The sequence below is a fragment of the Chelonia mydas genome, chromosome 3, assembly GCF_015237465.2.
Source record: "Chelonia mydas isolate rCheMyd1 chromosome 3, rCheMyd1.pri.v2, whole genome shotgun sequence".
NCBI lineage: Eukaryota > Metazoa > Chordata > Testudines > Cheloniidae > Chelonia > Chelonia mydas.
In genome coordinates, this window is record NC_057851.1 from 156,825,726 (window position 1) to 156,841,049 (window position 15,324).

Consider the following 15,324-nt stretch of genomic DNA (forward strand, 5'->3'; position numbering starts at 1 on the left):
TCACAGCTGTACTGTGATTTTAATTATTTCCTTTCTTCAGTATAAGGAAGTGCCTATCGATCACCACACAACCTAATAAATAGCTGAAGAGCGGCTTTACTATATTACATTATTTAGAAAGCCACATTAATTCACTTGTTTCCCAACCAATTTGATATCTAGTTAGTAAACGATTACTTTGTGGCTCTATCCTGAGCACACCTCAAAGAACAACTCCCCACTGCCACCCGCTGTATGGATTACTCCAATATATTTGATGTCTAGAAAAACGGCATGGTTCTAACTAATAAAACAGAAGATACAGGATAAATATGAATGCCTTTAAATCATTTTTAGCTTCAGACTCTATACCACATTCTCTTTGAAGTTGGAAGATCATTTCCCCCCCCCCCCCCCGTCCTTGATTTTTTGACACAAAAAGAGAAAAGTGTTTATCAAATCATGTCAGGAAAGCCTACCAAGGACCTGTCATTCTATGCCAAAGTTTCACATAATTCTGAAGAGACTCCCCAAAAGAATCACCAGTAAAAGCAAGGACTAGCAAAACTCGGTTTCAGAGGATTTATTTTCAGTATAACCTCTCTGAATGTAGAATGAAACTAAAAGTTTCCAGATCAAGAAGCCTAGTCAATGGCCTCACACTACATGCCTATTAGTATGCAAATGATGCCATGACTGTTGTACTGCAAAGACATCTCTCTGCAGTACACATCCAGTTCAGCTTCTTTAAAAAAAAAAAAATTAGAACAACATCTCTCTAGACCTTAGAACTGAACTGTATCTTCAATATAATTGTTACAGCCTCTCTCCATTCCCTATCACCACAGAACAGTCATATTCAATAGAATTAATCTTAAATGTATTGCAGCTTGAACACTTCAAAGCTGAGAAACAATTCAAGGTTTTAATTTCAGCTCAACAGAGTTCAGTATACCCAAGTTTATTATACAGCAGCTTTCCCAATATTCTGCCATAAAGCAGTTGCACAAGGAAATGTTACACAACATGACTGCAATTCTCGGTCACGAAAAAATGTAACTAGAAATGCCATGACACAATGTGTATCGTTTCTTACTTGGCCTCCATTGATTACTACGTCAGGATCAACCACGTTGCCAATAGATTTAGACATCTTCTCTCCTTTTTCACCAAGAGTAAATCCATGAACTACTAGAGTCCTAAGGAAAACCAAACAAAACCCAAACAGGTCAATATTACTTAAAAATAAATTAAGTCTTAGGATGTGTATCTTTTTAGTGTGGCAGTCTTGTCTTTCCAGAAGTAAACTCTAACCAAAAAAATCTTCAATCCAAAATGAAATCTTTTTGAGTACTGAAACTTATTTCTATAGAAGAGCAGAAACACAATCTCCAACAGTCTTCCTAATTGTACAAAACCACTGATCTTAATAGACTAAATCAGTGGTGGGCAACCTGTGGCCCGTCAGGGTAATCCGCTGGTGGGCCGCCAGACAGTTTGTTTACATTTGCACTGCCGCCTGCAGCTCCCAGTGGTTCCCGGCCAATCGGAGCTGCAGGAAGTGGCGGCCAGCATGTCCCTGCAGCCCGCGCCGCTTCCCGCAGTTCCCATTGGCCGGGAACAGCGAACCACGGCCACTGGGAGCTGTGGGCAGCTGTGCAAATGTAAACAAACTGGCGGCCCACCAGCGGATTACCCTGACAGGCCGTGTACGGCCGTGAGCCACAGGTTGCCCACCACTGGACTAAATCTAACAGACTAAGGGTGAAATCTTGGTTTCACTGAAGTCAATGGCAGTTTTCCCAGATTATATCTATAGATACGTATTTTATATCTATCTGTATCTATCTACACACATACACACACACACAAATAAATAAAAAGGAACACGTGCACATGCGCAATATATGTTTTATAACATTCATTTTTCCATATGGCCAAAATAGACATTTATATTCAGTGCATACGCATTTGCTCATTTAAGTTGTTTATAAAAATCCAAGTAGTATTATGTATACTTCCTTACTGAAAAAGTAACATTCAATAAACTGAAGTGATTAACTCAAAACAAAATTAACTCAATTAAAAAAATTAATCGTGATTAATTGCAGTTTTAATCGCACTGTTAAACAACAATAGAATACCAATTTCAGTTTATCATAAATATTTTTGGATTTTTTTCTACATTGTCAAATATACTGATTTCAATTACAACAGAATACAAAGTGTACAGTGCTCACTTTATATTAACTTTTTATTACAAATATTTGGACTGAAAAAAAGAAAATAGAAATAGTATTTCTCAATTCACCTCATAAGTACTGTAGTGCACTCTTTATCGTGAAAGTGCAACTTACAAATGTTGATTTTTTTTTTTTTTTTAACATAACTGCACTCAAAACCAACAATGTAAAACTTCAGTGCCTACAAGTCCACTCAGTCCTACTTCTTGTTCAGCCAATCGCTAAGACAAACAAGTTTGCTTACATTGACGGGAGATAATTCTGTCTGCTTCTTATTTACAATGTCACCTGAAAGTGAGAACAGGTGTTCACATGGCACTTTTGTAGCCAGTGTTGCAAGGTATTTACGTACCAGATATGCTGAACATTTGTGTGCTGCTTCAGCCATTCCAGAGGACACGCTTCCATGCAGATGACACTCATTTAAAACATTTAATGAAATTTGTGACTGATCTCCTTGGGGGAGAATTGTATGTCTCCTGCTCTGTGATTTTACCTACATTCTACCATATATTTCATGTTATAGCAGTCTCGGATGCTGACTCAGCACGTTGTTCGATTTAAGAACACTTTCACTGCAGATCTGACAAAACACAAATAAGGTTCAAATGTGAGATTTCTAAAGATAGCTATGGCACTCGACCCAAGGTGTAAGAATCTGAAGTGCCTTCCATAATCTGAGAGGGACAAGATGTGGAGCATGCTTTCAGAAGTCTTAAAAAAGCAACACTCTGATGTGGAAACTATAGAACTCGAACCACCATAAAAGAAAATCAACTTTCTGCTGGTGGCATCTGACTCAGATGATGAAAATGAACACGTATCGGTCCACATTGCTTTAGATCGTCATCGAGCATGGACGCATGTCCTCTGCAATGGCGGTCGAAGCATGAAGGGGCATACAAATGTTTAGAATATCTGGCATGTAAATACCTTGCAATGCCAGCTACAACAGTGCCATGCAACTGCCTGTTCTCACTTTCAGGTGACATTATAAGAAGTGGGCAGGATTATCTCCCATCAATGTAAACAAACTTGTTTGTCTTAGCGATTGGTTGAACAAGAAGTAGGACTGAGTGGACTTGTAAGTGCTGAAGTTTTACATTGTTTTAGTTTTGAGTGCAGTTATGTAAAAAATATTGATATTTGTAAGTTGCACTTTCACGATAGAGATTGCACTACAGTACATGTATGAGGTGAACTGAGAAATACTATTTCTTTTGTTCATCTTTTTTTACAGTCTAAATATTTGTAATAAAAAGATTAATATAAAGTGAGCACTGTGCACTTTGTATTCTGTGTTGTAAATGAAATCAACATATTTGAAAATGTAGAAAGCATCCAAAAATATTTATAATAAATGCTATTCTATTATTGTTTAACAGTGCAATTAAAACTGCAATTAATTGCAATTTTTTAAATCGTTTGACAGCCCTAATTTTTACCCATAAGTAACAGCTTTGCCACTCATGTTAAATTCAAGATTCAAAAACACAGGGACACACTACTTAGTCATCACCCCCCGCTGTTCAATTTATAGTCAGTGTGAGCTGCCATATGTCCCATATTAAGGTAAGACACTGATCTAGGCAGTGTAAGGGGGTGGCAAGAATGGGTGATGCCAAGGGTAACTGGTGACACCTGAACACACAATGAGGTATAACCTGAGTGAATGAGATAGATGAACACAGAAAGCTGTGGGAACAATGAAGGAAAGCATCCATTTAAACTCAGAGTGGGAAAAACAAGTTCAACAGAAGATAACATGTACTGTGAAATAAACCTCTGAGGAAACCTTTAGAATAAAAAGTGTATGGCTGTCACCTGAAGATTCAGTAATGGCTTTCTTTCCTTTTTGTGGAGAAAGGGTTGTTCATATTCTCTATTCAAATTACCATACTCCCATTATATAAAAGCTCAATAAATGGCCACGTTGCAGACCAAGCACTTACTTATAAGGGGCTTTTTTTCTTGTTGCCACACTAGTTAAGAGAGAGGACTGAAACCAGCCTCCCAATTGGTCTTTTCCTTCCAAGTATAAATCCGCCCTTTGATCTGCACCTTAAAACAAAAATATGTCGTCAACTGATTTTTTTTAAAAAAAAAAATCTCAGTTTATATTAGATTCCTAAATACTTGTGGTAGGTTCATGGTAAAATGAAGTAATCGGAAGAAAAATATTAACGTGTTGTAGTAGACATATCTGTAAATGGTTATAGAACACTATGCTTTTGTTCTGTGAACCAAGAACTTGTTTATTTACTACTGTAAAAAAGTACACAATGAATTGTTGAAAACAATACAAGTTAACAGGCTAATATTCCCAATTACTCAAGCAGCTGACAGACAAAACAGGTGGTCATTAAATGCTGAGAATCGCTGAACTCTAAGAATTTGTCGGCAACAAACAAGCTTACTTTCCCATATAGACCTCTAACAAAGTAATACTGAATTATGAAAATACAGGCTATTATAATATTGCCTATTTTGCACTCGGTGCATTTCATATTAGGAGCTCAAGGCACTTTACAAATATTAATTAATGATAAAACTGTAGGTTTCAATATAAACAATGAACAAACTGATTCATAGCTTGGTACGCAATTGTGCTGCCAACCGTACAAGTCATCGGAACCCAGAAGTCTGTGAAGTTACACGGGTACTCAAAAGGGAGGGAGGTAAGAATTGGTGGTTATCCCACAGTTGGAAATTTTTCCTGATTTTTAGCCAAAATCTTCTTTTAATCAGTTTCATTCAATAGCTCCTTTTATCCTCGCCCTTGAACCACCTGAGACTATTCCTCTCTTTCTCCCTGGTGTTTACAGCCTTTATCTATTTGTTTAGCTTAATGGAAGTTTCGATATTCAGATCCATCCTGTAATAAAAAATAGTTCAACATTACAAAGGTCAAGGATATTCAGCCACTGCTAACTAAGGTGTGTGGGTGGAGGTTATGTTTTTCTATCTCATTAATTTATTCCTTCAAATAAATCAAAGATCTAGTTAGAAAGCACAATAAAAATATTAATCTTTGCAACAAGAGATGGCAAAATATGCATAAAGACAAAATAAGCACAATGATAATTGTAGTGAGTAAGCAGGCCAGAAAAAGGATGTTTTAACGCAAGAACAGCAATAACTTTGGCATCTATTACTGATTTACCGTACGTAAGGTATTTTTCTCTGGCAAATCAACTGCAAGAATTGAAATTTTCTAGCAAAGTAGGGCAAGTAAAGAAAAGAAATTTTCTTTTAATAAGGGGACTCAAATCTAGATGACTGAAGAATCTAAACAAACGGTCTATAAATATCCAAATTAATCTATTAGTGTTGGTCTTTGTTGTCTGGTAGAAAGCAGATATAATGGTACGTCTACAGGGACAGCGGGCCCTGGTAAATATAGTTTACATTGTTTATGAATTCTTGATTATGATGTGTCTGTAGAAATAGCAGTACTCTGAGCCTATATTTCAGATTAATTAAATAATTTATAATCTATTGTCTAAATCTATTGGGTAGTTCTCATCTCAATTGTAATGAAAAAAGCAAAGTAGTAGTGACTTTGTGTCAACTTTAATTAGAACAGCATGTAAATTTCTTAGCGATGTGCAAAATTATGTGACGGTCCTGAAGAGTTTTCAGTTGTTTTTGAAATTAATCAGTTATAGGGCACAGGTCATTAAGGAGTGTATTACAGTTTATGATCCATTTTGGTAGGGATTTCAAGATTCTATATCTTTGATCTTATAGACTTTAGCCTCTAGATTAAAATGCATTATACTTTAATGCCAACAACAATTAGCCAAGTTTTATTTTAAATCTTCTGGTCAGCACAAAAAGTTAAAAAGCATAGATAGGCATTCTGTAAAATAATCACATTCATTCAGTTAAACATTAACAAGGGAGATAGAGAAAGAATTATGGTGCTGAAAGTTAAATTCTTCTCTTGCACTGGGGGTTAGGGTTTGATCCAAAGCCTATGGAAGTCAATGAGAGCCTTTTCCATTGACTTCATCAGGCCCTATTCCATGATACCACAAAAACTCATGTGCTTAAGTAGTGCCACTGAATTCAACAAGTTTAAATAAATTATTCACTTAATCTGAAACACAGGTGCAAAGAGTCATGCTATTTTCAGAGGCAAAAATTCTCAGCATTAAAAATGAGCTAGTAGGTTAGCTATCTTTGCAGATATACACCATTTTCTCTATTCACTTGGATTAAATGTAAGTTTGTGCATGTGTCTTTGTGGAAACAGGACCTTACGATGTAAATGGTCTAAGTTTTGACACAAGAACATGTCCATTCTACAGTTAAAATATTAAGAGATGCCAAGTCCTTTTTCAATGCTATGATCATCAGTAGAGAAATGGAAAAATGTTCTCACATTAGATTTATAAAAATGGACTGTTAATTCAATGACCGATGCAGATGCTTGATCAGGAGTACTAAAAAAGAGACCAGACAATCAGACGGCTCTCAAACTGAATGAGATCTTGTAATACAACACCGCAGCAGAAAAAGGCAATGTAGTTCTCCAGTGCATGTGCAGGAGCATCACATCCCAAACCAAGAGGACAACAGTTCTGATCTGACATTGGTGGAATTGCATCCAAGATATCGCATAATTTTGGGCATATTTTTTTTACAAGATGTAGATTTTTTTTTTTGGTTACTCTTCTCTGTTTTGAATTTATAGGAATTAAATGGTGAGGAAAGATTAAGTCAAACTAGATGTTTATATCTTAACTAAATGACCTCCTAAACTTGTGTGTTTCTCAGACACATTACTACCCGTTCAGCATCTGAAAGATGAAACTCCCAAATTGGAAATTAATTATTCAACGCAACTCAAAGGGATATGACTAGGGAATAAAATGGATGAAATTGGGGAAAAAATTATGCTATGAGATTATGGGGTGGTGGAAAAACCAAACAAAAATACCCAGTGAAGTCTACTCAAGCCAAATAAAGCTAGATTGGGCAAAACAAGTTGTACCTTATAGTCCTGCAACAACAGTGGGGATGGACAAAATGATAATACATCTTTTCCTACTCTAATGTCTACGATGTAACTGGAACCAAGTCTGTTACTTCTAATGTGGTAGTTTAGAAATTTAAACAGTCAGGAAAACACATGCTTAACGCGTGACAGAAACGTACTTGGATACTATGGTGATGAGCATGATATACACAGCATAGAACAAACTGTACCAAAGCAAAGCCATTTCCATTACAATTCGTGCATGAATTAACCTGAATAGAATGCACAAGCCACCCTCTTCCTTGTTCCCACCCAAGTGGTTGCAGTAAATATGCGGAGGGGACTTAAACAAAACCCTGCAGACGGAGAAAAAATGGCTTTAAGCCATTTCCCAATAAACAACAAATAAATGACCTACAAGTATTTTTATTTCAATTTATTTATAGCACCTGCCCAAAAGCCACCATTTAATGCCAAGCTGTATATTATTTGTAACAACAATATTTATTATTTATCCAGTATAGCGTTTGGTAGCTGGTTTTACGAGAAACTGCTTCTCTCCCCTGAAATACATGTTACAGCTGTCAGCTGAGATGTTTCAGCTAACAGCCTCCTTAAATAGAAATGAGGCAACTGGTAAGTTGCACTCCATCAAGGGATCCTCTGATTTGGAATCTGCTGCTCTTAACCTGTCTGCTACAGGTGTTAATCTTCCCTCCCCCAAATGCACACTGCAGAGGATCAGCTACCGTATATCAATATGGTGAGCAGTTTAGTACTTATTTCTGTTGTGGAGGATTTTTATTTTTAGTGACTGTAAAGCAGAGGGTCAGAACAGCCTCTTGAGGGTGAAAGAATGAATTCTTTGATTGCTGTAAATAAAATATCACCTTCCCATCCCTCAATTCCAGAACAGGTACGTGTAGAAACTCTGTTTTAATTTGTTCGTTGGGAAGGAGTGGTGCCTTTGACTAATCTCGGGTTGGCAGAGGGAGCAAATAGCACTTACTGGTTTTAAGTGGCACAATTTATAAACTCTGCATGGGTCTGATGCAAATGGCCAAGACTGGAAGTGGGGGGGAGCCATCTTTGAAAAGCTAGTGTCCCTGTGCAGTTTGCTAGGGACTCCAGTCACTGAACAATTCTTTAAATACATTTAAAAACCTAAGGCTGCAAGACCTATTTTTTTCAAAACTCGACGAATCTCACTTCATCAGAGAACCATCACACACATCCCATACGTGTTGAATTTAAAATCTGAATATGTGCATATCAGGTAGAACAACATTATTTGCTCAGAAACAGCTAATCCAATCATATTAGAAGTGCAGTGAAAAGTCTTGTGTAAATAGGAACCCCAAACCTATCCACCATCACTGCCAAAACTAGCTGTTTAACTGGGATTCCTTGTTGCTCAGAAATTCTGATGGTTTAGTAATCAGTTGTATCATTTTTTGTTACATGTTTGCAGAAGCATCACTGGTTCATTTCCATTAACTGAGCTAACAGCAACAGAATGAAATGTTTGGGTCATTATCACATATTAAACCCTGCAGTGATCTTGAATTTTACCTGCATTTATTGTCCTTTGTTAGGACCTTAGCCATGTATATCTTTTAGGAATCACAAGACAATACAAACTGCAAGAACCTTTGTGAGAATTGTTGCGGTCGCTGAACTTTTGCAGGAAAAATAAACGGTACTTTTACATATATATGGCACACTATCTTTTGTAAGCCAGTATGCCATCATGAATTTGTCTACAGGAGGCTCCGCTCGCTGCTGTGATATTTCTAAAAAACAAAAAGGCTGCTCAAGAAATATCTTGGAAAAAGAAATCTCTGTGCATTACCTTTCACAGTAATTGCTTTGTGTAGAAACATGGGAAGTTAGTGACTGTTTCTGAAAGGGAAACCACATAAATGTAAATATTTACATTGCATTTTATAATATTCAAGATAAAGTTGTTTAATTTCTCCACTGCTGAAAGCCTTGTCCATAAAGACAGATGTTCCTTGCAATACATTAAACCATCCTTTACACATAAAGCCACTGATTCAATATTCTCTTTTTTTTTTGCAAAACATTTAGCTGCCGCAGAAGTCTGTAGCCTCAAATGATAACACATACAACAAAAAAGTAGTGTATTTTTAAATTTTTAAACTTGGTTTTCTTCCCTTATGTACAGAACAATTATAACTAATGTGCATCTTTTTTTTTTGGTCTTCAATGACTTACTCATAAGTTTAAATTTATGGACATGCTTAAGTACCTCGCTGAATTAGGCCCATGAGATTAACTGCTTTAAAAGGCAGATTTAAAAGTTTCTTCTTGCTTCAAGAGGACTTTTACATGACCTATTCTTGACCAGCCGTGCTATTCTTTTTTGTTTTCATAGAGAGGTGGTATGCTACTGCATAACCAAGGCTGCAACTGAGTTTCCATTATTATAAGCTTTATGTTAGCCACACACTAAAATTCACAAAAAAATGTTAGCCTCAAAGTTGGCTGGTTAGGGGCAAAGGTAGAATTTTTCTACCAAATAAAGTCAACTGGGCAGAGATCCTGAATTACAACACCCTAAATTAGAGGGGTTCAGAATTCAAAATATATTTCATTTTAATTTGAGATACTTTCTAGCCAAGAAAAAAAAATCAAAAACCACCTCCCCCTCCCCACATGGGGAGCAAGTAGAGAAATGGAGGTTGCTCACCTGTAATTGGAAATTCTTTGAGATATGTGGTCCTTATCTGTATTCCACATGTGGGTAAACATGTGCACCATGTGCCTGAAATGGGAGATTTTAGCAAGTAGTGTCCCTTGGTCCACAAACCATGCTATTTTTCCTCCTCGTGCTCCAGAACCAAGGGTACAAAAGGTGGTGCAGACCTACACCTCTTCAGTTCCTCTTCTTACCATGAATCAAATAAGATCTGAAGCAGTGGGGAAGGAGAGTGGAATATAGACAGGGAACCACACATCTCAAAGAACTTCCACTTACAGCTGAGTAACCTTCATTTGCCTTCAAGTGCTGGTTCCTGTATGTATTCTCCACATATGGGTGATGGGTAAGCAGTATTCAAACCGGAAGGAGGTGTGAAGATGCAGTTGGTGTGAATGTCTGTGATACAGCTGTTCCCAGAGCTGCATTTGCAGAAGAGACCTGGACTAAGGCATAATGCTTCGTGAAGGTGTGGATGGCTACGTGACAAAGTCCAGTATAGGTACTTTTCAAAGAGATGGTGTTGAGTTTGCTTGTGTTCTCGCAGAGTGGGTCCTCACCCTATCTGGGGGAGAAATACGTGCCAAGTGATAACAGAGAATGATGTATCCAGAGATTCCCTTAGAGACTCTCTGGGCAGATAACGCTTGTTCACTCAATCGCTCTGTTATAGCAGCAAACAGTCTCAGTTATTTCTTAATGGGATTCGTTCTTTGCAGATAAAAGGCCTGGGCCTGTCTGATGTCAAGGAAGTGCAATCTCTTTTGTTTGCTGGAAACATAATGTTTTGGGAAGAATACGTGTAAGTGAATAGGTTCGTTCAAGTAAAACTCTGAAATTATCTTGGGGATGAATTCTGGGTAGACATAAAGGGAAACTTTTTCCTTTATGAAATACATAGGCGCCAACTCTGTGGGTGCTCCAGGGCTAGAGCACCCACAAGGAAAAATTAGTGGGTGCTCTGCACCCACCGGCAGCCAAGCTCCCATCCAAATACCAGGGCATGAGATGAAGGCGGCCTGGGTTGGGACGTCTGATCCTGCCATTCTCCTAAGTTAATAGATTTGGAGAGAGATGGATACTGATGGGAGGATGGGATGACATTCACAGGAAATCCAGAAACCAAAACTGTCTTGGCCACTTGGATGCAATGAGGATGACCCTAGCCCTGTCGTGGCATATTTTCTGCAGAGGTAGCAGGGGGATCGGCAGGACTGAATGAGTAGAAGGAATGCATTGTGAGCTAGACAGACTGCTCTTTGTTCTAGTAAGTTTGTATGTTTCCTGGCCCGCTGAGGAGTCAAAATACCCTGTGCACTGTGACGGTCTATGTGGGTTCCTCATTATATGAGGGATGCATACATGATAATGGTCGCATCAGGTATGGGTGTAAGGAAGGGCACTCTCCCATGCACTTGTTCTGGGTTCATCCCACAAACAAGAGAAGCTGTTACCCTGGCAGAAACTGTTAGCCTTGTATTCCTGTTGTGTCTGTCTGGTGAATAAATAGACCAGAGCCAGGCCTGCAAGCAACAGAGGTGGAGCCTGGAAAATGGTTTTATGTAAGTAAATGAGGCCACGTGGCCCAGCAAGGAAAGACAGACCTTGACTGTAGCCCAAGGTCTGAGGGTAACTTGTCTTATCAAGTTGTTCATGGCTTCAAATCTTTCAATAAGGAGGTAGGCCTTTGCTGCAGTAGTGCCTAGGGCCGCTCCTATAAAGTTTATGGTCTTTGTGGGAGTCCAAGTGGACTTTTCTTTGTTGATGCAGATTCCCAAGGAAGACAGCAGACACAATAGGAACAGGGCTGTTGCCTGGACCGCCTTGCTGGATCTGCCCATCAGGAGCCAGTTGTCCAGATATGAAGAGATGATGTAGTTGTTTCATCTCATCCAGGCCGCCACTACTGAGATGACCTCTGTGAGGACCCTAGGCACTGTAGGTAGTCCAAATTGGAGCACTCTGCATTGGTGCTCTTGTCCTACCCAGGAATCTGAGGAACCTTCTGTGGGTGAATGTGCACGTGAAAGTACGCATAGAACCACAGGACTGCAAGGGACCCTGAGAGGACTTCTCATCCAGTCCCCTGCACTCAAGGCAAGACTAAGTATATCTAGACCATCCCTGACAGGTGTTTGTCTAACCTGCTCTTAAAAACCTCCAAAGACGGAGATTCCACAACCTCCCTTGGCAATTTATTCCAGTGCTTAACTACCCTGACAGTTAGGAATTTTTTCCGAATGTCCAATCTCAACTGCCCTTGCTGCAATTTAAGCCCACTGCTTCTTGTCCTATCCTCAGAGGTTAAAGAGAACAATTTTTCTTTCATGTAGAGAGATGCAAACCATGTGCCCTCCTCCAAAGAAAGCATTATTGATGCCAATGTGACCATGAGAAATTTTGATTTTCAAACAAAGAGAACTGAAATTTATTCAATTTACCAAACTCATTTCAATGACAGTGCACACAACCAAAGATTAACTGATGAATTTTTAAAAAGGTTATTAAGATTTTTAAATAGGAGTGCTAGAACACATCAGTTTTAACAGGATTGTCAGAAAATCGCGGGAGATCTATGCTTTATTTAAAAAAAAAAAAAAAGTTAGTTTACCAACCACACTGTATGTGGAAAGATAGCTCAAACCAGAAACTGCTTCCTCTAGAAGCAGAAAAAGGAGAATTTTTTCACCAAAACTGTAGTTTATTTACACACAGCTGTGTGATTAAGTGACATTAAGAAGTGATGTTCACTACAACTAGAAAGTCCTTCTGAACACTTATGGTCAACTCTAGCTTGAGAACGGAAAGCAGAAAAACAACATTAATTTACTAGATTTACCTATTCAACAGAAAAATTCCTCCCTGCTCTGCCAAATCCTCTGCTAGCTCCTACCCCATCCCACTCCCATCCCTACCCCCGACCTTTCAAGATATTCAAGGCAGAGCCCGTCTTCTGGTTTTGGAAGTTCCCGGCCTATTTTGGACACTACCCAAACTTCAGATTAAGAAGATGAAATTATAGCACCTGTGTGAAGAGACCAAATGATAGTGAGGCGACAGCACACCACATTTAGTCTCAGCAACATGAATGCATGGAACAGACTAAATCAACAGTCTGTGGGGTACATTTCTATACTGCACCCAGAAGAGGGCAAACGTAGGGCTAGCTCCTCTATGATGCTGAGTTAAGATAGTTCAGCTACCTTTACAGCAAGCTTCCTGACTTTTAAATTGTGGTACTTTTACTGACTGCTATGTCCCTGGAAGTTATACACCTTACGTTACCAATATGTACTCAACCTTACAGTTTTTTGACTGGGACAGCAGAAAAAGATGGCACACAGTGTCCTCCCTATTTGGGGTAAAGTTCCAATATATGCATGGTCACTACAGTCTTCCCATTTCTTTTGATAAATTATGGTATGGTCCAGCTAATGCTACTATGAGGACTATTAATGCAAGAAAATAAAAACAGCAAAACAAAGCATCCTGTAGATAATTTTATAGAACATACTGCAGTAACAATTGTGCCTTTAATTTATGGTCATTATTCAAGTATGTCTTTAGGGGGTTAGGAATGTAAATAGCTCTGGTACAGTCACTTTTTACAAATCAACTAGTTTAAAAATATGAACTTTAATGTATACAATTGTCCTTTAGAAAATATACTGTTTGCTGAGGATACCATTGCCTTACTGCGTTGCTAGGAAATAAAATCTCTAATGCCAACATGTTTTACAATTCAACAAGATTGCTATCATACAGTTGGATACTCCTGGTTTAAAGTTCAACAAACCTGATGTACTGCACCAGCTTCTTGCCCAGAAATGGCACCTAACTTTGAAGCCTCCTCTGGATATATCAAGTACTTCTAAAATTTGAAAAATATCACTCCTTTGTTTTCTTGAGGTTGCTTACATGTACAACTCAATTGTGACTTTATTGTATTATATTCCATGCATGGAATCTCAGGCACTAAACATTGCAGCTTTTGTAATGTGAAAAAGTAACTTTATTAAAAAACTACTCAACAGTAAGTGTCTGCACTAGGACACGCAGTACAAAGTCACAGCACAGGAAATTGCACTTGCTACACAAAATGATCAGAAGTGACAACTTCTGCATTGATGTATATTATTATAAGTGTGTAATTATGATTAACATTTTCAGTGGTAATTCTAGTCTTAGTTCTATATAACTCTGAAAGACAAAGTCAGTACACATCAGCACAAACTTTCAAATGCATTAATTCAAAATAAATTGAGGTCTGCACATTAGCAGTGAACTGCTTTCATAACAGGAACAGGAAATTTTAAATCTGTCCATCTTTAGTTTTTATTTTAAAAATTTGTATGGTACTTCACATGCCAGAATGATCAAGGATAACTCACTGAAAAACATGAACTTTCACGATATTGAAAATGAGTTTGCAAACATCAAATCCTGTTCTTAAAAAGCTTTGCAATCAACATCATCCCAAATTTGCCACTGACTTCCACCAACTCAACTCCACTGACTTCAGCAGTGTTGTGCACGACAGTAGTGCATCTGGCCCAGCAAGCATTTCAAAAGAATATTCAACATATACCAACTCCATACCTTCCAAAACATGAGCCCAGGAAGTTCCACTATCAAACCAGATATCCAGGACATCCTGTCCCTGTACATAATCCAGTACATCATGGCTACCAACCTAATAAAGTAACAGTTAAATAGCATTAATAAGAGTAAATAGAAAATCCTGTACCTTTAACTGGAAGAAGGTGAGTGTCCCCAAAGTAGAAATAACCACAGCAGAATTTGGTTTTGGTCCACCAGTTTTGCAGAAGATGTCAGGAAGCATGCACACTTTGCAAGTAGTTATTTACAAAATTAGATGTGATAGTTACTTTTCAGAAGACTAATGACCCTAGCTCCCCCCACAAAAAGTCAGAAGCCAACATGAACTGCACACTGGACACATACTTTATATGTGCACGGTGGCTGAAGAATTCGGCCATGAAAGCAATACAAACAGTAGCAAGTACTAAATACAAACATCAGAAAAACTAGACTTAGCCAGCAGAAACATTTTGAGCCCAACTGTGCATTAACTGTGCCCTCAGTTACCTGCTGAGAGTGCCCAGTAGAAATGCATCCTAAATTTCTGGCACCAATCTGACGTACAACACTGAGATATAGCACAGTACAATACACACCCTGGTTGTGCTCTCATTTGACATAAAAAAATCTTAAGGATCACAGAAATATCTGAGGGTTTAATATTGCTGCCCATCACTGTAGCCCTCAAGTGCCTTCAATATGAAATTAATAGTATTAGCTATATTGCACTTATTGTGTTATGAGAGATCTAGGTTGTCCCCCTCTCCCTCCCCGCCACACACCAATTTCCAACC

At 38.3% G+C, this 15,324-nt stretch overlaps 1 protein-coding gene across 2 annotated transcripts in view; it reads right to left on the reverse strand.

Moving 5' to 3' along the window:
- The window catches only part of IARS2 (isoleucyl-tRNA synthetase 2, mitochondrial), a 52,465-nt gene that overhangs the window by 7,277 nt on the left and 29,864 nt on the right, over positions 1 to 15,324 (reverse strand). For both annotated transcript variants that reach the window (XM_027827116.2, XM_043543628.1), the window contains exons 14-16: positions 14,528 to 14,621; positions 4,175 to 4,283; positions 1,076 to 1,178 (exon numbers count right to left, since the gene is read on the reverse strand). In XM_027827116.2, coding sequence (XP_027682917.2) covers positions 1,076 to 1,178; positions 4,175 to 4,283; positions 14,528 to 14,621 — 306 coding nt within the window. The remainder of the gene's footprint in view (positions 1 to 1,075; positions 1,179 to 4,174; positions 4,284 to 14,527; positions 14,622 to 15,324) is intronic.